This window comes from Abramis brama (assembly GCF_963993115.1).
Source record: "Abramis brama genome assembly, chromosome: 1".
In the NCBI taxonomy this organism is placed as follows: domain Eukaryota; kingdom Metazoa; phylum Chordata; class Actinopteri; order Cypriniformes; family Leuciscidae; genus Abramis; species Abramis brama.
In genome coordinates this window covers 44,182,687-44,207,511 of record NC_139963.1, presented here as the reverse complement: position 1 = coordinate 44,207,511, position 24,825 = coordinate 44,182,687, and the positions used below count along the sequence as shown (strand labels likewise).

The window sequence follows — 24,825 nt, the reverse complement described above, 5'->3', positions numbered from 1 at the left end:
CTAAAATACAGCCAAGACAAACTCTGATTTGTCTCTGAAGGAATTCACATTCATGTAAAGGCAGATTGTAATTTCTCACAAAGCATTTATTTGTAACTTAGAGAGTCACTCTGAAATGTACTCGAGATAACATTTTGCAGGTCAGACACAAGTAACTGAGAACATTTACATTTAAACTCGCTGCAATTAAACCTGAACTGAGCACATTATTCTAGCAAAGTCTTTGCTTTGAAAATTACAATTGATCACTGAAAAGTTCTTAAGGGAACAAAAAATATGGCACCATTGTAACAACATTATGCTTCTACAGCTGGAAAACAAAAGTATTTATAATCAAAATTATATACAGAATGAGATTTACAGTAACATCATATATTTGCAGAAACCAATGACTGACATCTCACAGAGATCACATCTCACACAACAATGAAAATGTAGAACATGTTTTACAGTAAAAATGTCAATGAACAAAAACAGAAGACCATATAGTTGTCACATATTCAACCACGGATCCACTTTTCAGCTTATTAGCCAACAACCTTTGTAATATAGTGGTCACCATTATTATAGTAACAGTGAAATTACACAATTCTCAATATTGGTTTTGGTACCACTGCAAAAATTAATGCTATTACAGTAGATAGTAAAGTCTGTAGAAAGTGTTCCAACAATTTCAGACAAAATCAGCAAAAGCACAAAAAAATAAATAATACAACTTAATGATAATGAAATAATTCATAATAACAACAGGTAGAAGGAATTTATACTACAAGTCAAAACATATGCACATCAGATTTTTCCTTCATTACATTCACTTGGGACACAAACGACCTTCAGTGCATTTAGACCTTGAGCATTTTCACCTAATTTTGAAGAGTATTTTAGTGTTCAAATGCGTACAGCCAGATGGAAGAAACAAGCAGCTGTTTGTCAAGCGTGCAGATATAGCAAATTAAGCTCTCGTTTTTTCACCACACAGTTTGACTCATAAAGTAGCCATGCACTAAAAGATAAAATATGCTACTCATATTTCCACCTTCAGCGATGACTGGCATGTTTTAGTGTTCAGTTATCAAATTTTAAACCGTGTGCACAAAACAGAGTGCATATTTTAATGAGCTTGTAAAGGTAGCCATAGTCATCATAAAAAAGTAATTTTTTCCATAAAAATTGATTATTCCATTAAGTCACACCACATTGCCATCTTTTTAAGACAATAATTCTGACTCGACTTTGAAAACAATAAACAATACTGCAGTATCAATACTAGTAAAAAGGACCAGCAAATCTATACTATGCCGATAGTCCAGTCATAACCTTGATAGAAGGCTGATGTGCAAGAAATCTTTCATACCTTGAAAGTAATCTGTTCCTGATGAGGGAGAAAAGTTCTGTCCCAAATGACAAACACTATGCACTTAAACTATGCGTTATGTACTCAACTGTGTATGTATGAATTTTACATGGTTATTTTGTCATCTAACAGTCTGATAATTAAAGCTGCGACAGTTGAGTGCATGACGTGTACAACATTCCACACACAAAGTGGTATCATCCTGGTATTTTTAAGTACATTTTAGATTTCTTTTAGAAATTTTCAATGTGAATACACTATTCACATTATTTATACTCAGAGGCACCACAGGTGTTTCTGAATCCTAAACTATAAGTTAATCTCCTCCTCTTGCTCTTCACAGTTCCCAGCTTCTTCTCGCAGAGTTTCCATTTCATGGGATTCTCCTTTGTTCTCGTTCACCTCTATACTGGTGTACTCTGGAGCAGGAGTCCCTTTAGAATCTGGTGACTTTAGAATTTAGAATAAAATATATTTCAAACAGTATCTGCATGACTGATTTTGAATAATAAATCAGATTTTTAGTTTGTTCATTTTCAGTCTCAGTGTATTTAAAAATCTTGTAACGTAACCTATTCTTATGAAAACATAAATACTCACCTGAGAATCCTCCAGAAACTCTGTGTTGTCAGGTTTCCCTGAGAAGTGGGAGAGGAAAAGAGTTTAGAATTAGTTACAATTGATCAGTCTCAGATAAAGCACAGAGGCACCAAATACAAAAGTCAGAATAATGGATGATTTATATTTTTGCAGGCTCTCGGGTCATATTTTCTCTTAGAGAACACTGTAGGAATGTACAGTACAAGATGTGTTGATCTCAGTGTGAGTGTTCAGATTAGAATCATTTCAGCCCTCAAATTAATCTTTTGTTTCTAGTAAATAACCTCAATGTTATGCATGTAACACAAACATGCACAAAAAGAGATGCATTTCAGGTTTTTGACACTTTGACACAACTACCTTAGTGAAAGCTGCCTGTGAGATGGGTCAGACATGTGTCCAAATTAATTCTCAGCCATTATGAACAGTAACTTACTCATCCAAAGTGGATTACAAATCAGTGCCAAAACAAAATATTAGACAAATAGAAGAGAAATGAAAAGGAAAAACAAGAAGAAAAAAAGGTTTTTTATGTGGTACCTACACATTAGATAATATTACACACTGATAGCATGATAGTACAGAATGCTAAAGTCAATTCCAGTTTATACTCACAGTGTGAAAGCATGGATAAAATCAGCAGTGGTACAGTAAACAGCCACTCAGACGGAAAGACAACGACTCTCAAATCTCCCATCAGACGTTCACCCTTAACTGTGGATGGAGATTCATTTTAACAAACATGTTTTGATAATTAAAATGATGGTCCCAGCCAGTGGGCTCCTGTACGGCCTTATGAATCTCATTAAAAGTTAGTCAGCTCACCTGCATTCATTATCACTTCTGTCATCAGTGCAACAGAGTTCACTAACACAAGACCAGCTGATCCAAACAACATTTTCCTTTTGTGAAGATCTGCAGAGCGAGAAACATTTCCTTCAGTGATTCTGCTTGTTAATAGCAGGTGTTCATCACTAATGTTCAATCATGTAGAGTGGGACCATGTTCTCTGAGTAGAGTTAATTTAACTCAAGGGATTTTGCTATGTAGTAAAGAGGAAGAGATGAGCGGTTCACGTGCTGCTTAAACTGAGGCACTACAGCAATCTGTCACGACACATTAAAGAGACTCAAAATGGTATTTATTGTTTGAATTTCTTAAAAAAATAACATAAGCTGAGACTTTGTTTCATAAATTCATACCAAAAGTAACCTGCTCTGTCTTGTCTGTCAGCGTGTTGTCAGTGTCCTCTTTGCTCTGTGATTTCGAGTTTAAAATTTCAATAGCAATTCTTATTGGCTGCAGTATAATAAATCTCAGCATAAGCAGACACTCATCCAGACCTAAAATTTGTTGATGTGAATGAAGCAGGGGGACAGAAAAACACATGAAGAAGAAAGAAGACGATCAATACTTTACTCAGATAATGGACTGGGACTTCAGAAAATGCGAGCACCCACAATGCTTGAAGAATTCCTGCTACACAGACCAGTCCTGCACCCTCTGTCAATTAAAGATCAAGTATTTATTAAAAAAGCTGCAAAGTCTTATTTAGTGGTCATGTTTATTAGAAAGAGAACTAATATTATAAAGCCAATGTTAAAAATGAACTTTAGCAAAGACAGATGTACACTTAGGCTCTGTTTACACCTGGTATTAAGTGTGATTGGACCACAAGTGGACGAGGGAAACACATTCCCGTTTACACCTTGTGTTTTAATACCAGGTGTAAACTTGACCTTAGATACTTAGAATTTATATTTATATTTATATATATATATATATATATATATATATATATATATATATATATATATATATATATATATATATATATATATGCATGTATGTATAAAATTATTAGAAATATATTCCTACCTTTTTCGATTCTCAAGAGCATAATGTAAAAATACACCATCGTTCCACTCATCACAATCATCATTAACCATATCAATTTAGATAGACAAATACCTAAAAAGATGAAAGGAACAGTAAAAAAGGAAAAATGCCACAACTTGCAGTAGAACCAAAAAACTGCCATAATTCATATTAGTCTGGGCTGGCCTTTTAAAACAGCTGATATATAATGGAGACACTGATCTACTATCTTTTATTGATGTAGCGTGCAGAGAGACAGAACCAGGTCTAACACATTTATGTTTATTCAACTGTATTTAAAAAAATAAATAAATACAAATAAATACGTATGGCATGCATTTTCAATGCATTTTCATACTAATCCTTTTCATATTATTTCCGCAGTCATAACAGAGCAGGATATAATGTTTCACACTTACAGCATCGATTTATCCAACTTTTTCTGCTAATAAAGCAATGAATCACAAGAAGTACTGGAAGAACTGTAATGATAAACACTAAAAAAGACAGAGCAAGTTAGAGAAAATAAATTAACACTTTACAATAAGGTTCATTAGTTAATGTATTAACTAAAATGAACTGACAATGAGTAGTACATTTGTTACAGCATTTATAAACCTTTGTTAATGTTAGTTAATAAAAATACAGCTGTTCATTGTTTGTTCATGTTAGTTCACGGTGTTTTAACTAATGTTAACAAACCTAACATCCTAACAAATACAACCTAATATCTCCTTACCAACATATAATCAACCTAAAATGTTATGGGGTTTCTAATCAAAATATGACTTTCTATTACTTTCTATTACAGAACAGGGTATTGATTTCATACATGTCCACTGTAGAGGACATCAGGACTTAAAGCATGTTTATCAAGCATTTCCTGAGACACAACAAGTGAATAGGGAAAGAAATTACATATCAACATTCCTATGAAATATTAGATATTTTTATGAAAATGTTGCCAACTATTACTCCCATTATTACACATGTTGATCCACAAACACATTATTATGCAAATTAGACACCGTGTAAAACCCATTTATAGCCATTTTACCCACATATTGCATAAAGTAGAATGGTAAATTAATTGATTCCGTTACATCTTTTATAATATAGTTTTCATAAAACCTAAAAATTGATTGGTGAATTAAATAAAAATCCCATTGTTTTTGCCAATACATGCATTTTCATATCATTTTATTTTTTTAAACATCAGAGTTCTGGTGTTATTATTATTATTATTTTTTATTTTGTTTCTTGTGCTCTAAACAAATGTAATGACATGAAAAAAATACTAAATTCAAAAAAACATTTATTTTACTGCATCTTAGGAGGTTAATCACTTAATTCTCAATCAGTCTCTGCTCAAAAGTGTTCTTGCTTACCAGCACCGGAGGGAAAACGAGTGTAGAGCAGAAGGGAGAGCTGCAATGAAGGCAGCAATGAAAAGATAAAAGTTGCTTCTAGTGGTTGAACTGTACTGTACATCCTTCTGCACGATCCAGGGCATGACAACATCTTCTCTTTAGCCAATTCTATACAAAAATAAATAAATAAAATCAAATGTGAATTCAATTCAATATATAGCAATAAATCTAAAACAAAAATCCTTCACACTTACTGCATAGCACCAATAAGAAAATGTCCTAAATAAATATGTTTTACCATCATTTGAAAGTCAGTTTTGCACTAATGTTAAATAATGTTCTATGGACATTAAACGTCAAGACCAATGATGTGGTTGTGTAAATGATGGATACATTAATTTTAAGAGCTGAAATATGCAAATTGCACAAGATTGTACTGAGATTAACTGAAGTTGTCATTGTAAAAATGCTATTTGAAAAGAAATGTGCATTTAAAGCAAGCTGAGGATGTTGGATAACCACTCACGTATGATGAAAAGGAGACACATCAGGGCAAGTGTACAAAAGAAGACTGTCCTGATGACTGTGTCGTTGTCTTTGAAATGTTCAGATAAAAGGACTGACACAGACATATATTATTACAACAGACAAAAACTAAATTCTTGTCAGAAAATTAGGTGCAATTTCAAATACAAAAAAGTGACAAATAAACAGGGTTTATATAAGAAAAGCTGTTATTTTACACTGTTGTAAAATGATTAGAATATTATCATGGTAGATATTATTACATTTCGAGACCAACCGTTTTTACTTCACCATTACAATAATCTTTGTGGATTTACCTACCTGAATACATTACTGCCATAAATGCTGCATGATCAGCATGTGGCGTCATAATATACTTTAGAATTGTATCTGCGGAAAATAATAAAAATAAATAATAATAATAATAATAATAATAATAATATTATATATTATATATATATATATATATATATATATATATATATATATATATATATATATATATATATATATATATATATATATAAAAGTAAAGCACTAAAGCAGGATTAAAACAGAAATGTAATTTTTTGATTAATCCCTTTCAGTAAGAGAAATGTAAATAAATCTTAGTAGACACATATATTATGTGAGTGTTATGTAGTATTTGATTTAAAAAACCAACCTGGAATTGCTGTGGCTATTGGTGTAACCCAAAATGACCTCAGAGGTCTCAGAATATAGAGCATACAGCAACAGAGAGTCTCATACAAAGAACCTGAAACACATTATTTCTGTGATGAAATACTGTATAAAAAATCATGAAGACAGTGAAGCAAGTCTGACTGACCATTTGGTACAGTCCTTCTAAAACAATTAAGAGATACTGTAAATGAACAGAACTTAATTAATTGGAAGGTCTGTGTTGTAATGTAAATGTAATAGATCTTAGATAAAACAGTTCTGATGAAATACCTTCAATAACACGCCAGATGACTGAAGCCAACAGCATAGTAATATTCAGACAAAGGTAAAGAGAAACTTGAAGATACATCCTTGTGTCTACAGTGAGTGGAGAGATGCATACCAAGTCCAGTAAGAAATTAAAATGAATGATAAATTTTGTGAAACCTGTTGAAGCCTAAAATACATACCTCCATTTTCTGGTCTGAAGCAAAAAAGCAGTGCAGATCCAGATGCAATAATACAGAGAATCAGCACCGTTATGTGATAAACAGAGAAACCTGTAAAACATAGACATCAGTTACACAACCGCATTATGTGACACTGTATGCAACTAAACAGCTAAATGGAATTTTAGGGGTAAGATTACGATTAGGGTTCTATTAAGAAAGTTTGTAGGTCAATGGTTCTCAATGATTTTTTTTTTCTTCAGGACCCAAGCCTACATTGAGCATTTCTTTCACTGATTAAGTATGGTACCCCCAAAGGGACCAGGTGAAAAAAAAAAAAAAAGAGAGACAAAAAATACGGTCAATGCTTTCTCTCGCAAAATGTTTCAAAAGCATTTCAATATATTTTTTCCTCCCGTATCATATTTTCCATCTCTTTAGGGACTCTGTACCTCTGTAATAATACATTTCCAAAATTATTGATTGTACAAAATATAAACAAAAATTCAACCCTTTATAACTATAATGTGACATGTAACAAAAAATTTAAATCAACTTAACTGTATTATTATTACCACAAAATGCATAGGCCCATTCATTTAACAAAAACAAAATCCATTAAATGTTAGCATGTTTTACCATACACAGGCTACAAAGTATAGGCTACAGGTTAATCTAATTTCGCCTTTCTAAACTATTGTTTAGGGGTTGCTGTAACATGAGGTGTGTGTGTGTGTGTGTGTGTGTGTGTGTGTGTGTGTGTGTGATCAGTTCCTTTAGTTCTATGTATAACCACTTCTTCAAAGAGAATAAAATAATTAAAAACACAACTTTTCAGGTTTACATTGTTTTCTGATTTATCTGTCGACTCACCCAGTCTCAACACAACCACAGTTGCATTGGCTGAAAGTCCTCCAGCAAACACTTGACACATGTAAACTCCTTTGTCCTCAGTTCTGAGACTCTTCAGTCTGAGAGAGAAGTTTCCTTTGGGGATTTCATCAGTGAAGAACTCAACTCTGTCTCTGTATTGTTCATCTGATGAATCTGGAAAAGTCTCATTGTTTTGATAGAGCAGAACCGGAATATCTTCATCTTCATCTGTTTTCTTCCATGAAACCTCTTCAATGTGTTCAGGTTTGATGTGAGAGTCTACAGAGCAGTTCAGAGTGACGTCCTCACCCACAGACGCAGATATGGAGCGACTTGATCCTGATACCAGTAGACGCTCTGAAAGAAATGAAGTGTTACAGAATAAAATATTACATACATTCAATATCCTTGTTTTTGTTTTAAACAATTTTAAAGTAGGGCTGAAATGATTCACACTCACCAACATCTATTATTTCAACTAAAGTTTTGTCAGCAACCTGTTGACTGTAAACTTTACATCTGTAAATGCCTTTGTCTTCAGCTGTCAGATTGTCCAGACGAAGAGAGAAGTTTCCATGTTGAATCTGATCAGTAAAGAAATGAGCTCTATCATGATAATCTCTGTGCTGCTCCTCTGCTCGACTCTCACCATCTTGATAAAGATGAACCAGAGTCTCTGAGTCTGTTCTTCTCCATTCAACTCTCAGCTTCTTCATTACTAACTGTGTCTCAACATAACAGGGCAAAACCACTGAACCTCCCAGGGGAGCAACCAGTGGACCAGAACCTCGAACAATAAACTCCAGGGTACCTGCTTTTTTGAGAGAAATAAATGAAAAATAAATTGTTATTATTTGAGAAATAATACTATGTCAGAGCTTTTAACACAACTAATTTAAATACAATTTATAAAAAATATAATCAGGCTGTGAATTACTCGGGGGTTTAAAGAGTCTTTTTATTTGAACAAAATACACAAATTAACAAGACATAAAGTAAGAGACCAAATGACACACATGCAAGAAAACAAGACACCACAAACAAACAGCAAGATATATAGCCTAGATATAGTAGTGTATAAAGGTACAGTTATAGTAAGATAACAGTGTGATATAAATAATTATTTTTAATTACATTTTTCGGGTGATTAGTAATAATAAAAATAGTAGGTTAATAGTAGTTTAAAGGGTCTTTAAAAGTACGCTTGTGCGACACAAAAACAATTGCGTCAGACTTTCGCCTATTTCCGGAAATATCGACTCAAGACATTTAAACATTTCAAAGGCTAAATGTTATTTGTGGTCGTAATGTCGAGTCAAGTTAAGAGACGCCGTCACCACGGGGGAAAAAAAAACAACCAGTTTTTAAATAACCAGTTAGGCTACCAATTAGTTACCAAATACTTTATTTTCTGTTGCATTAAACATAAACGTAGAGGACATAGGCTACATACCATCAGATATTACGAAGATGAGCATCAAAATAGAGTGCAGAAAGTGCATCTTCAAATCTTTTCTGGTGAAACTCTCGTCATTTTTGTTCATATAAAGAAAAACAACTGATGGATCTCAGTGTCTCGTGAATGCGCTTTCGATTTTTCGCTTGTTGTTTACCTATAATGTGAGGAGGAAACGGAGAGAGAAAACAGAGGATGCCGATGCGGTTACATAAAAAAAAAAAACATTGTGACAAGATGTCACGGGTGTAAATTGTAGGCCTATCTATGTAAGAGAAAACAATATGGGCAACCGTTTTCAAGAAAGATTTGGGATGTTAGAAAGATTAAAAGCTCGTTAAATCCTTAAATTTTTTTTAGTTAGTGACACTTAAAATATTAATAAACTCATTAGCCTACAAAAGAAAATAGCCAGAAATAAATATAGTTCTTGATATAGTAATCTGGGATGCTATTACACTGATAAAGAGTTACAAAACTGTAACTTGTAGCCTATTAATAAGGATGAACTTTTGATTGATGTTATTGATTTTTATTGATTTTGATTGAAGTTTAGTGAACTGAAAAAAGTCCTGTAGTGCCATCTAGTGGTCAACAGAGGAATTTATAATAGAAGATCAAGTCTCATGCGAGAGCATCCTAAAACACAAGAAATTCAAATAGTGATATTATAGGCGCTGTGCAATTCTACATAATACATTTGAAAATGTATTTATTTATTTTACAGACGAATATTCTGCATTTACACTAATTACACTCGTGAAAAATTGAGATGGTCCTCACTGCAGAACACAAAATCCAGAAAAACAAAGACAAAAAAAACACCCCTAAACCTACCAATCTCCACCCCTTTAATCTGGATCCAACTCCGCCCCCTGGATCTCGTGTACTGCAGTGAGGTGCTACTGGAGAAACTGAGCATCATACTCTTATCAGCACTCTTATCAGCTTCATGTCTGCTGCCATCATCTTATACCTTACTAATGTCCTTTAGGTTTCCTGAGGCGGGACTGAATTCATTTAAGCAACATTAGATGCAGTCAGAGTCCAGAGTTTGGAATGATGCTGGACAAAAGCAGTGCAGCATCCAATGAGAATGTGAATAATGCCATAAAAAAACTGATAAGCTCAGAATGACTCTAACAATGTTTTTATGCTTGTGTCAACATGCTCAAAAAGCCCGGTGTCACATTTGAGTGGAGGAGAGATACAGAGAAGAGTTTCATGAAGTTCTTCACTGAAAATAAAGGCTGAGGAGAAGGTGAGGTAAAGTAATAATAGAAAGATTCAGTTTCTGTCGTTTCATGTACTTTACATCCTCATTCTGCAGTTTAAAAAACCTTGACCTTGCTATAAGTGCGCTGGACCTACTTCTGGAAGAAGGATAATGCTGTTTGGACTATTGCAATGATTTGGTCTTAATCTGAAGAAAAAAAGCATATTCTTTCAAAAAAAAAAAAAAAAAAAGGTCAAAGGATGTTTATGAAACCATACATACCAATAAAGATCCTTTCATTTTTGCATATTAAGATATTATAAACATTGACATCATGATTTTCTGTAAAGCTGCATTAAAACAATGTGTATTGTGAAAAAAACACACTATACAAATACATTTGACTTGACTATGAGGTCGTGTTGTGATCATACATGCAGATGCAGGATGATTTAGGTGTGTTTGACCTTTGTGTGTTTGTGTGTAAGTCTGCTCCTCCTCTTCCTGTTCATTATCCTTCTTTTGGTCATCCTGCATTTTATTTTACCATCTTTATGATCCATTTCTCTATTGATCTGTGGAATCTCCACAAATACGTCTGTCTTTCTGTTTTATATTAAACAAAACAAACTTTACGGATCTATGAACATTTATAGACCGCGTACCAGAGAACATAATAAAAGGAACATGTTACTTTGATAATGCAGCTCTGATTAAAGAGACAGTTCACCCAAAAATGAACTACCCTCATCATGTCTTTTCACATATTACTTCCTTTTTTAAAATAAAGTCAAATATGAGAAAATGTTCATTTTTTGTGGGTGAACTATCCCTTTAAGACTTCCAAGTCAAGTGCAGACTGATTAGAAACCACAGTAATACCGAAATATGGATGATATGAAACTTCCTTTTCCTCCTTAACTGTCTGTCATTCTCTCCAACTTTCTGCTTTTAGTTTAGACTCAACTACCATTGCCCCTATGGAAACACATTTATGCCACATAAGAAATTGGTAATTCATAATTATGACTTAAAAAAAATTATTACATAAAAACTTATGACATAGTAAAAAAATATGATCAATGAGTTATGACAACATATGTTTTTACTTTGCTTTAATTCATCAAAATAAGTTAAGCAAGTTATTCAAACAAGTCAGTTTAATGTAATTTAAGTTGAAATGACTTAAACATCCAAGTTGATTTAAAGGCAGCAACTTTTTTAGTGTAATTATGAGATGAAGGTTGACAGAAATTATTATTATTATTATTATTATTTTTACTTTGTGTAATTTTAACTTTTTTTTAAATCTCATAATTATGACCTATGTCAAAATTGTGAGATAAAAGTCAGTTATGTGGAAAAAAAGTAAATTATGACTTTTGACTTTTTCCAATTCCTCATGATAAAAAAAATCAATTATGAAAAAAAATAATTGTCACAATTTTGACTATTTTATGACTTACTATGTCATAATTTCCATTTTGTATCTTATAATTGTTACATTTTATTTCATAATTTAGACTTTATTCCCTCACAATTTAAACTTTTTATAAGATAAAAAGCATGCTTTGTGAAATTCATAGTTATGACCAAAACAATAAATCATAATAATGAGATAAAACATAAATAAATTGAGATAAAAAGAAAATGACATACTATTATGACACTACATTTTTTAACAAAATTCTGTCATAATTATGATTTTATATCAATTTCTTATGTCATGACTATCTCATAAGTTTAACTTAGTATGTCATAATAAGTCATATTAAATGAAAATGTTAAAAAATTATGAATTATTATGTATTAGTATTATGACTTTTCCCAATGATTGACGTAATTTAAACTTTTTTCTTATTATTTTGCCTTTTTAATCTTAAAATTATGAGTTTTTAATAGCATAGCCATTTATGATTTATCAAAGCATTATGTTTCTTATGTGGGAGAAATGGGTTTCCATATTTCTCCATGTAACTTATATAAATAAAAATAAAAAAGGAAGGCAGTGCAAGTGATTCATAGAGAAATCAGCACATGGATATTTGCTTAATGCCTAATATATATCCAGCATAAGCATGTCCAGTTTCCTGAAAAAGCACCTCTGATTAATAACCTATCACCACTGTGCTGTAAAATGTTCTCTGCCTCAGATGTGTCTTGCCTTCTGATTTAAGCTCAGCGTGTGATTTGTATTACTATTGTAGTTACCACTTAGATGTAATTTGTGCACTATGACGCAAGTCACTTTGATAAGAGTTTGAATGGACCACTGATGTAACTGTGCTTTCAGAGTCTCACATCCAAAGATGCAAAGACATCATGGGGTTCAAGTTGTGAGGAACATGCTCTTAAAGCCTGCCAGTCATGGTACTGAAAACCATTCGAATAACTGAAAATTACATTCCTTATGCAACTGAAATGAATGCAATTGCCCCATTTATGATCTTAACTGACATCAGAGCTTTGTAAACTAACAAAAAACAAAGCATTTCTCTTTTACTGTATAGTAAACTTCATATTTGCTATGTGAAACTGGAATGCAGACATACACACCCTTGTCATTTAATTACACCAGTAAAATATGCCCTTAAAGTTCTCAGACAATGGAGTTTTTCTCTGGTTTTGCACACCGGGGCGTTCACCCTGGCAGTAAAGATTTACTGAGGCATTCACCCGTTCAAAAACGACAAATCACTGAAGAACATAAAACAGAACCCTGCAAGAACTCTAAAGACTCCATCATAATGCCATAAGTATAATAACTCTGAGGAACTTCATAAATAAATATTAAAGTCACTTTATAGTGCACAATTCAATATTTTAGGGCCAAAAGAAAGAAAAGAAAAAAGAAGGTTCTAGCTATCATTCTTAGTGCACATTATCCAGAATAACACATTTCTGGTGTAGCCTAATGCATTATTTATGCACATGACACGGATATAGTGTGCATAGTAGTGTGTTTTCAGAGGCGTAGGGATCATAAACAGACAATAAAGCTTTACACTGCTACGTTTTCGTGCAAGACAGTTTTATGAGCGGCCACAGCTGTGAGTGATCCTGACGCGTTAATATACTCCAATCGAATCAATAAATCCAGCATTAGGAACTCGTATAGCGGGCAGATACATACATGACTGAAGGATATAGCCTAGTGTAGGTCAAAAAAACAGAAAGCATGTGCCCGTGACGTGTGAAGTCCTTTGCTCGGGTCCTGTTGCGCGCGGGTGACAAGCCAAACCCATTACAGCGCGCGCGCATGGAGAGAGCAGCACCTCTCCACCTGAACCTAGCTGGACAACTCAACCTTCTCACGGAGGAAAACACGACACGCATAGTTTTACATTTATTAGGTACTTGGGAACCGATAGCTGCTTAAATAGTTTGCCGTATGTCAGTGTTTTAGCCATATTTTTCTCCTGAAAAACAATGCGGATTATGTGTGCGCTCGCCTTATAGTGCGCTCGTTTAAACTGAAATCGGGGATGAAGGTGATGTGCTGGCTCTTGATGTTGGATCTTACACGAAGAGACATTCAGTCATCAAATCTTTATTGATCACTGAAACTGGGAAGAGTCAAATAGTGGAAGCGAGCCTGAAACCCAGAGGACGATGCGTTGCGTTTGAGGTAAGATTGTACACACACTTGAAAATATTTTACCTGTTGCTGATTACTATTTAACAAGACTATTTCCAACAAAAAACCTGGGGAACTTTTGCAACAGAAACATGTAAGCGGTTTTTATTAGCCTATGAACATTATATTGCAAAGAACTGGCAGTTAAATCTGCATTTTGTTAATGAAGACTGTCGAAGACCCACGAAGACTGTCATTTGTACAGTGAGTTTCCTTGGATTTCCATATATAAATATATTATTTTATAATTAGCTATTGTATTAGACTTATATTTATAATTCCTTACGGAGTTTCTGTACGTAACGCAACGGAGTTATTATTTGGTAAAAAGCCAGTTACTATAGAATTTTAAAACATATACTATCTGATAAAAAAATGTATTTAGATTATGTAAAACTATAATAAAATGACGATACTCGACATTACTCGATCCGTTTTTTGTCGACGTACCGTGAATACGATTCCAAACGCTCTCGAGCGGCGCACTGTTGCTATGGTTACTCCATCAGGGCACGCGATTCACTGCCAAATTAAAATCTGCACCAGGTAACTTTTGTAGTTAACAAAACGTTTGAAAGCGTATAAAATAATTTGACCTTTTAACAATGCGAAATTCAGACCACCACCAAATCGATTCTGCTCACTGATGCAATTCATATTCTGAGCAAAAGAGAACAAGGGCTTGTGATCAAATAAACAGTCTGTCCTTGATTTTCTCAGAAACTGTATTGGAAAGCCAAAATTTTAATACAAGATACCCACATCTGTCATACCCAGCCATGCAACGTGTTCAGATATGATAATACATGTGCAATTTATTCTTGAATAGACAAAGTCAAATGTTGCCATTGACCCAATAACAGGGAACATTTGCAACAGTCCACAGGGGCAGTTGCAACATTCATAAAAATTGAATAAAGTCATTCCTTAACATCTAAGAAAACACTGATCAAAATGACATGACTTTACAAACAGACAAGACAAACAGTTTAGACAGTATGACACAAAATGTGATCATAAAAAAAAATACTTTCTTCCAGAAAGAGGGGCTAACTGAGCAAAATGTAATATGAGTATCATCTCTCTAGTTCTTTCCTGATTGGAGAAATAAGACATGTTGCAACATGTTCCCACTCTCCCCTATATTACGGCTGTCATTTAAGGAATGGAGATAGAAGATGGAAAATAAGTAGATGCGTCTGCACATCAACATGGCCTTTTGTCACTTGCTTATAATGAGAGCGTGTGGCATAGAAGGCCAGTTAAATATTCACCGGAGCGGTGGAAAGGCAGACAGTTCATATGAATAGTCTCCGCTGGACTGTTTGTACTCATAACAGTGACATCGTTACCCTTTGTTTCGATTTATGGTTCAGTGCATTTCTGAGGCAGTGCTTTATTTGTGCAACACAATGTGTCGCTGCTCACTTTGCACGCCTCATATCCAGCGCGAGTGCCACTTAAAGTCAAGGTCATGCAGTACACTCGGGACAGTTTCCCGGACAGAGATTAAGCCTATTTTTAGACTTAAATGGCCAGATTAACAAAAATATACTTTCTCTGTCATGGTTTTAAAGTCCTAGACTTTAAATAGTCCTAGACTTAGTACTAGAAATAGTCCTAGACTTAGTCTAGAGTTTAATAAGCTGATTTCCTGGAGGAAGACTAGAGCTACTCCAGAACTAAATTGAGGCTTAAAATAAACACGAGGCAGGTTTAAAATCAGTTTAATGTTCTGATTAATGAAGAAAAGTGGATTACATGGATGATGTGAGTGAAGATCAATATATATACACAGACACACACACACACGTTGTGTTTTCATGTGTTACAGGACTTTCCATCACTACCCATCTACCCATCATCACAGAAAACTTTCGGCATTTTTAGTGTTTCATAAATCATCATTTAGTCTGATTTATAAGCGGGTTTCCTCATGGGGACCAAAAAATCTTTCCCACAAGGATTTCAGATATTACCATCTTTGTGGGAACATTTTTTCCCCATTATGTATGATTTACAAGGCCACACACACACGCACTTTACAATTCTAAGCGTTTCTTGGTTCATTCCATGTTTCATAGGCAACCTCAGTCATGCTAATTCAGATTAGCACAGTTGGTTTTAAATTAATCTTGTTTATTTTAGTTCAGGACTCTATAGTGCAAGTGCAAGTAATCTGTACACCATCTGTGTTTCAGAAAGCCATTTTTTGAGGGTACATTTACAAGAGAATTATGTATTAAAAACGTAAAGGGTTTTCCTTTGCGTTTTTCGCTTAAAGACAACAACATTGTAAAAACAGTCCCGTTAACATGGATCCGCAAGAACGACTAAAAGCGCTGTATTCTGCTGCCAGGCCAGTAGTTGGCGATGTCACTTTGTTAAGAAACACTACATGCCTATATACTGAACAAATGACTTAACTGTTTTCACAAATTTACATTTTTATAGTTTACATGGAGACGATGACAGTATTGTTTTCAAAAACTTGCCCTTTGTAACCTGTTTTCAAAACTTTGCGTTTTAAGGCCCCAAACACCATTTTCATGCAAATGAATGGCCAAAACGTGTAAAAAGTTTTCAGTTTTTAGTTAAAACGGTGCTGCATAAACGGCCCCTAAAACATCATGAACTATTCTAGATTAAGACGTAGGTCTGTCTCAATTTAAATCCTGTCTGGGAAACTGCCCATCAGAGTTTTGCTTGACCGTTTAAACAATAGTTACATGGCAATGCAGTATGAATATGCATGCTTCTTTAACAATACGATACAAATTAATAAAAAAATAAAAAATAAAAACAGGGAGAAATAAGGCAAAACGAGCCTTTGCCAATTTTTTTAATAATGGGAATAGAACGTTCTTGTCCAAAGTCCTTACAACATCAACTACATGCTGTAAGCCTGTGTGTGTGGTTTTGTATGGGGAACAAAGGCTTTCAGCATTTATTTTCTAATAAGGCATTTAAAAATTTCACGTTTAAAAATAAAGGTTCCAATTAGATCCAAATAGAAGAACCTTTAAAATCCACAAAGATCTGTTTATTCTCTAGAGCTTTCAAAAACCATTGATGCACTCAATCATATGCTGATCTTAAGAACCTATATCAATAAACTTAATTTAAAAAAAAAAAAAAAAAAAACACATTGAGGAACCTTTTAAGAGTGAAAGAGCTTGTGAGACTACATCCTTAGTATGTGCATTACAGTCAAGGATACGAGTTCAATTTCACATTTTTAATGTTGTGCATTTGAAATAATAACTCACTATTTTCTTGTTTTTAGCCCTTCAGTGACTCAGGAATCAGACGTTCCTTGCCAAATCTAAATATGGCAACCCTGGGGCCCATGTGCAACACGTCAATCTTGAACGACGCAAACCAGTCCAATGAAATAACCAATATTTCCCATCACTTCAATGAAAGCTTGCTGGCCGATGAAGACAGCACGAAGGTCCTGGCCGTAATATACCTCGTTGTGTTTGTCGTGGGTTTGACAGGAAACTCTCTGGCCATTTTCGTGGTCCTGCGCTACACCAAAATGAAGACGGTCACTAATATGTACATCTTAAACCTGGCAGTGGCCGACGAGCTGTACATTTTGGGACTACCATTTCTCACCACCCACAACGTGCTCAACTACTGGCCATTTGGAAACTTCCTCTGTCGTATTCTGATGTGGGCGGACTCCATCAGTCAATTCACTAGCACATTCTGTCTGACAGTAATGAGCATTGATCGCTATATGGCTGTGGTACATCCTATCCGCAGCGCAAGGTGGAGGCGACCCAGTGTTGCCAAGGTGATAAATAGCATGGTATGGGCACTGTCCTGTCTGCTGACACTGCCAGTCATCATTTATTGTGACGTTCAGCCGGAGCGCAACACCTGCAACCTGAGCTGGCCTGAACCACATGATGTGTGGTCGACTGCCTTCATCCTCTACACCGCCATATTAGGTTTCTTCTGTCCGCTGATGGTCATCTGCCTGTGTTACCTGCTCATCGTGATCAAGGTGAAGTCGGCCGGGGCGCGGGCCGGACTCTCCAAACGCCGCAGGTCTGAGAAGAAAGTGACGAGAATGGTGGTGATCATCGTGGTGGTGTTCGTACTCTGCTGGCTGCCGTTTTTCATGCTCAACATCATCAACTTGATCAGCACACTCCAGGAGAGCGGCGTCGTCACCGGCGTGTACTTTCTCACCGTCATCCTGACCTACGTCAACAGCTGCGCCAATCCACTGCTTTACGGGTTTCTGTCGGACAACTTCAAGAGGAGCTTCCAGAAAGTGCTGTGCATCCACAGGGTCAACGGGGTCAGCGACGGACTCCCTAGTCGCGCTCGCCTCAGCAGGAACCTTCATAATGAGCCCTTCATCCCTCCAAGGAGCTTTGAACATGTCCAGAGCTATCAAGTAAGCTCTTTTCATTCAGTATATTATCATTATTGTGTTTCCAAAACACCCAAGCCCTGTTTACACCTGGTATTAAGATGCGTTTTGGTTGATCGGATCACAAGTAGACGAGGGAGACACATTCCCGTTTACACCTGGTGTTTTAATCTGTCTCTTTTGTCCACTTTCAACCACTTTTGTCCTGATTTCTTTGACAGTAGGGTTTATGAGAAGGTACATTTATGGGCATTTTCAGATCTTTCGATCTAATGGACGAAATAAGCTCACGCAATTTACATATGAACGATGTAAAAACACGCAGAGAACAGCAGCTTTTGTTTCTGCTCTGAAAGCCATAAGACCAGATGAATGCACTGAGTGTGTGTTAGAAATCAGGAATGGTGAGAGAACATTGTGATTAGTACGTTTTTCGTCTTCAAACCAAACTTGGATCTTCAGCCGATAAAGTTTAAATCCCAGCTGTCTAGCGCACTTCCCGTAATGTCCACGTGTTAAGTCAGTAGGCAGAGAGTAGGCCATCTTTTGTGGCTGTTCAAACACATTTGACCACATGAGCGTTTACACTACGAAATCAATCCAGTCAAATGCGTTTAGAAACAACCTCTGTAAGTGCTCGAAAGTGGACAAGCTCAAAAGTTTTAGACCCCGTTTAAACCTTTATTTATCCGATCGATGAAAACGCTTCTTAATACCATAGAAACACCTTCCTAGCGCACATAACATTGTTTAAAACAATGCATAGACGTTCATGTATTATGAAGACCAAGGTCAATGTTGTTATTGTGAACTAAAACTAGTAAAAATCATTTTTGTTAATTGAAATAAAGCTATAAAGTCTGGAAACACTTTCAGCAACATCAAATTGATTACATCTGACAGTAGATAGTAGAGAAAAGTATAATCTAACATATAAATGTTTCATATATTTATTCAGATATTGTGGATTATATCGTCATTTAAGAATTTGATGCAGATTTCCATTTTTGTTTGGAGTGATTTTGTAATGTTTTCTGAAAAAACAGCATACAATCTGTAACGAAGTTCGTTATTAAGGGAAGGAGGAGGCGGGAACCGGCAAACGTTCAATTGACAAACAATAAAAATAAAGAAAAGCGGCAGCCTCTCACTTCATTCCCATGGCTCTCGGCCTTTCACTGCTTGCTACGCAATCATTGCAATTATTCAGTTTCTCTAAGGCCTTCATTTTATCGCTCAGAAGTGACAGCACTGTGAGTAAAGAGGGAAGGATGCTCATTGATTACGGTCATAAACGTCAGGCTTATCAGAGCAAACAGCAGAGAACATCACAAGTAGAACATCATTAAATCTTCTCGAATCACACAGGTCTGAACCATCACACCTTCAGTCATCAGAATATGAAACAATATCCCCAAAGAAGTGATTCAGAACCATAAACACAAAACAACCAGGTACATGTTTTTCTCATGCAGCACCAACATTCCAAACATTCTAATTAGAATCCGTTTCGAATTTTGTGAAACGTGGAAGCTTGAACCTTTGTATGTTGGTGTTTGTTGGGACCTTAATAAACAATAAACCTGTTAAATGGTCACTATTGCACTTTGGACCCTACAACCTGGTTGTTCTGTAAGTAAATCCCCCTTAAAAGTAGATCTTAAGGAAAACAAATTCTCAGATTACATCTGAACTGCTCTTGAAGAATACAATTCTTAGAATAGCTGCTTCGAAGCAAAACGTTTTATTCTTTCCATTGTTCTTGCTTTCTGAAATTAAACACCTACCTTTTCCTTTTCAGTCCATTGGTTTGGAGGCCGACCCCTGTGCCAAAACAGAAATCCAGCAACCTGGACCACAAGTGATCAGCCAGTCCATATAAAAGCTCTGTGCCAGGAAAGTTGGATGAATTTTACACACATAAATGCTTTTTGTTCTGTTCAAGTATGTCATCTAAGTGAAGTCATTCCTGCATACAAACAATACAGCATATGGCTGTTTATAAAGTTGTTGTCTATGCCTAGATCAAACACTCTCGGGTGCACAAAGACAATGCATTTCCATATAAATATAATTCTTCTGTGAGAAGAAATCAGTGATGTTATATGTGACTGTAAATATGTATTATAATGGCAAATGGCTCATCATTTTGTTCAGCATGACTGAATGAAACTGGGAAACTGTTCATCCACGACCTTTGGACCAATTTGGACGTTTAAGAGAGGAAGTGCCTTTTGCTGTTACATTTTGATGGATCATTGATAATTTGGTGGCGGTTCTGAAAACATTCACCCTCAAAAAAGTTATCTTGGTGGATTTTCCCCTTAAAGTAGAGTGATACACAGCCCAGACTTACATTTCATATGAATTTGGTGGAAATGCCATAGCTTATTTATTCCAGTCTTTACACAAACCTATTTATGATGGATGTAGAAGTTCACTAGTTGGAGAAGAAATGCCCCAAATGTCCCCAGAGCAGTAGGAAGCTGCACATATAGAAATTGAAATGTTTTTCTTTAAGCTGGGTGAAAAAAGTATACCTGTTTTATGTTACCTTAGTGTTGACTTTGTTTGTCTCATTGTTAATAAACCTGAGCTACAGAATTACAATCCGTTTCAAATGCAAACATGGGCATCTTATAATATTATCTCATAACTTGTGTAATTCTTGTAAAAGGCACGGGTATTATTTGATTATTATGTGCTGTATATTGTAAACAATATGGCAAAACGGTAGGAGTGGCTTATTTGTATGATCCTGTCAATCACAATGCATACGGGTACATAAACAGTTGCTTACCTTCAAAAATAAGAAGGATTAAAAAAAAAAAAAAAAAAAATGCAGACAGGTTTTAATTTATTTTATTTCTGACTCACCTCAATATCATCTGATTCCATTTTTGTTTCCAGAGCCAAAATGTCAGCTGACTTTTCCGTACTTTATTGGCTTTAGATTTACAGAGACCATACACATTAATAGACACTTCTGTAAATGGTCAGTTTAGACAATTTTCAACTATATCCCCTGGGCTAGTACAAGGAGAAAAAACAGACACGCAGAGGTTAGAATTTTCATTTTAGCTTGAACTGACCCTTAAACATGGTTATGCATAACTCGGATACTTTCTTCAACTAAAGAAACTGTTGCAAGATTAGATCTGGTTGTACATTACATCCCTATCCAGTAAGCAGAAATATTCATTGTGCGTCACTAAAATGCACACAGACCAGATTCCTTTCACTGCTTTTCTGAAATACTATGCTCAAGTGGTTCATAATAATAAAAAACAACCTGTAAGAGGGTTCAAGACATGTCTATTAAATGGTCACTGTTGCACTTTGGACTCTATAAGACTACCGAAGGCATGCGATGCTCTGCCCTTTCTGGCACGCAGTAGAATTCCTGCAAATCTACAGATGGTACCGTCTTTACAAGTGCATACTCTTTAACATTTTTTTTACTTCTCTTAAAATGTTTCATTACGCTCAAAGTTACTGTTTATTGTTGACATATCATCAACAGACTCTGACCGTTAGTGTTTCTGGTCATGCATTCTAGTGTTTGTTTTGAGTCACTCATTTGCAGGAGCTACTAGCTTTAGTGGACTTGTTAATGTGAAAGACCCGTTTACCAACCTCAGCCTTGACAAACCGGTTTGAAAGTTTCAACACTGTAATTCCACTCTCCATCTCTTTGTCAACATGCCCCTTTTTTCTCTCAATTTTGTCTCTACCTCTATCATCATGTTGTTTACTGACAATCCCTCGCTCAGGGTACAGGAGTTTTCTAGTGTCACTTGGACTTTTTCTGTCCAAACCTGCTGTATACAAACTCTCAATGTCAAAGCAAAGGACAGTACCCATGCACTGAACACGTGGTTCCGATAACATAATATTAAGAGTTTGTGTTAAATTGTATCAATCTCCTATATATTAACTCAAATTTTTTATTTCAATGAACTCAATTTTAAGGCAACCAGGTAACTTTAAGTTATATCAACAATTATTTTTTAGTGCATGCATGCACATGATTCATATCGTAATTTTTACATAATTTCTGTATAGCTTCCAAAAACAACAACAACATTTATTTATACAGCACATTTAAACAATATAAATTGATACAAAGTGCTAAAAATGAAGATTTTGTATGAAAGCTTGTTACCGCCACAGAATAAAAAATGAAAAAGGTAATTGCGACTTTTTATCTCACAATTCTGACTTTTTTTCTCACAACTGCACGATATAAAGTCGCAATTGCATGTTATAAAGTCAGAATTGTGAGAGATAAACTTGCAAATGAAAGAAATAAACTTTTTTACTCAGAATTGCATGTATATCTCACAATTCTGACTTTATAACACGCAATTGGGAGATATAAAGTCAGAATTGCATGATATTCGCAATTGCATGTTATAAAGTCAGAATTGTGAGATATACATGCAATTCTGAGTAAAAAAGTTTATTTCTTTCATTTGCAAGTTTATCTCTCACAATTCTGACTTTATAACATGCAATTGCGACTTTATATCGTGCAGTTGTGAGAAAAAAAGTCAGAATTGTGAGATAAAAAGTCGCAATTACCTTTTTCATTTTTTATTCTGTGGCGGTAACAAGCTTTCATACAAAATCTTCATTTTTAGCACTTTGTATCAATTTATATTGTTATTACTCACAATTCTGAGTATTTTTTTTTTTTCGCAATTGAGAATTGCAATTTCACAAAATCACAATTTTTAGAAAAGATGTCAGAATTGTGAGTTTATTTCTCGCAACTGTGAGTTTATATCTCAGAATTGCGAGTTTATATCAGAATTCTGACTTTATAACATGCAATTGCGACTTAACACCAGAAAAGGCCCGATCACCCTTTGATTTGTAGAAACACAGTAGCACGGATTAGAGCAAGTCATTAAAAGATCTAAGTGCCCAAGCAGGACAGTATGGCACAAGATGATGACACATATACCTTGGTGCACAGCCAGACTATGCCATATACAAACATAAGGATAATATTATATCTCTGAATTTAATGGAAAGCCAGTGAAGGAATGCTAAAAAAACATGGTCCCTTTTTTTAGATCCAGACAAAAGTCTTGCAGCCACATTTTGAACAACTTGCAATCGTGACAATGAAACCATGAGACCAGAATAAAGAGAGTTACAGTAATCTAATCATGAAATTAAAAGTGCATGTATCACAATTCACTTCAATCTTCAATTCACTTTACAATTCAATAACTTCATTTTAATGTGCCCTTGTTACACATTACATGTTACATGTATTTACTATAAATTAGGTATAATTACATGCAACTAACCATAAACCAAACCCTAATCCTACCCTAACCCTATAGTAAGTACTTGTAATTAATTACTATTACTAATTTATGTAGATTTACACTGTAACAGGGATACATTAAAATAAAGTGCAACCGAAAAAGCTTCCTCTATAGCACTTAAGTCAAAGATTATGCCACGGTTTTTGATTAGTTTGTGTACACTTGTTGAGAGAGGACCTAACTGGGTTTCCAGAGCAGGGGAGGAATGTAATTGTAGGACAACCTAGAATTAAAACCTCTGTTTTATCTGTTTTAATTATTGTCATCCACCTCTTGATATCATTTACACGTTTCAATAGCACATTGAATGAAACCGTGGTGTCAAGCCTTACTTCAAGGTAAAACGGAGAATCGTCCACATAACAGTGAAATGAAATGTATTTCTAAAAAATATGGGCCAAGGGAAGCATATAAAGGGAAAGCAATAAAGGTCCCAAAATGGATCCCTGGGGCACACCACATGATGAGGGAAAAGGAAGCCAGCTAACTAATAACACACAGCAGCATGCTAAATAATAATTTCTCAACAATTTGAGTCAGAAAATGTCACACTGTTCATGTCTCCCCTTTCTCTAAAACACAAAAAATAACACTTAAATTCAATGTTGAATTTATATTCAGCATACATTCTTCCCATTAACTGCCATACAAAGCATGCTGGGAACTAAGGATCCCCTACCCAGTTTGCAGTTAATGCAAAAACAAATTAATTTGTGTACAGAACTGGATAAAGTGAACTTCTGTTTTACCAATTTAAGTGGATTACATGCAATGCAATTCGTTTTCATTTAATTTGACAAATTCAAGAATTGAGTTGCAATGGCACATTTTGATAATACTAAATAACCAAAATCAAAACTGATAAATTGGTGCTAAATGACAAGTTTATTTGCATTTCCTTTTTGCATCAGCCTAGATTCATGCCATATCTATTCAAAGCTGGTGTGACGTGTTGGCTTTTTATTTTTTTGTTTGCTTTTGGCGTGGTTTATTCACACTGGTTCACTCTCATTGGAGTTGTGTGATTGACTGTATACTTTTTCATTGTACTCTATTAGTGCTAAATGTCAAG

General features: G+C 35.0%; 2 protein-coding genes across 3 annotated transcripts; one reads left to right on the top strand and one right to left on the bottom strand.

The window, feature by feature from the left end:
* Positions 1-65: 65 nt before the first annotated feature.
* Positions 66-9,345, bottom strand: LOC311084828 (uncharacterized protein). 2 transcript variants are annotated; one of them, XM_084117112.1, is made up of 16 exons: positions 9,166-9,345; positions 8,173-8,526; positions 7,713-8,069; positions 6,861-6,950; positions 6,682-6,768; positions 6,392-6,484; positions 6,049-6,117; positions 5,729-5,821; positions 5,221-5,370; positions 4,252-4,329; positions 3,833-3,925; positions 3,374-3,457; positions 2,780-2,869; positions 2,570-2,668; positions 1,955-1,992; positions 66-1,804 (listed from the first exon to the last, which is right to left on the bottom strand). In XM_084117112.1, the coding sequence occupies exons 1-16, from the start codon at positions 9,254-9,256 to the stop codon at positions 1,664-1,666; spliced, it is 2,007 nt and encodes a 668-aa protein (XP_083973238.1). In that variant the 5' UTR covers positions 9,257-9,345; the 3' UTR covers positions 66-1,663. The 2 variants fall into 2 exon arrangements, with proteins under 2 accessions (XP_083973238.1, XP_083973239.1); XM_084117113.1 differs by having other exon boundaries at positions 8,173-8,523; positions 9,166-9,332.
* Positions 9,346-13,627: 4,282 nt separating this feature from the next.
* On the top strand, positions 13,628-21,231 carry sstr5 (somatostatin receptor 5). Its single transcript, XM_084110757.1, has 3 exons — positions 13,628-14,012; positions 17,308-18,435; positions 20,213-21,231. Exons 2-3 carry the CDS (start codon positions 17,353-17,355, stop codon positions 20,291-20,293), a joined length of 1,164 nt encoding a protein of 387 aa, XP_083966883.1. The 5' UTR covers positions 13,628-14,012; positions 17,308-17,352; the 3' UTR covers positions 20,294-21,231.
* Positions 21,232-24,825: the final 3,594 nt, after the last annotated feature.

Excerpts from the sequence above, each read along its gene's own strand:
- LOC311084828 (XM_084117112.1), bottom strand. The coding sequence starts at position 9,256 with ATGAACAAAAATGACGAGAGTTTCACCAGAAAAGATTTGAAGATGCAC. Across the intron at positions 8,070-8,172 it reads AGTTGAAATAATAGATGTTG|AGCGTCTACTGGTATCAGGA; the intron begins GTGAGTGTGAAT and ends CATTTCTTTCAG. Across the intron at positions 6,951-7,712 it reads TGTGGTTGTGTTGAGACTGG|GTTTCTCTGTTTATCACATA; the intron begins GTGAGTCGACAG and ends TATGTTTTACAG.
- sstr5 (XM_084110757.1), top strand. The coding sequence starts at position 17,353 with ATGGCAACCCTGGGGCCCATGTGCAACACGTCAATCTTGAACGACGCA. Across the intron at positions 18,436-20,212 it reads AACATGTCCAGAGCTATCAA|TCCATTGGTTTGGAGGCCGA; the intron begins GTAAGCTCTTTT and ends TTTCCTTTTCAG.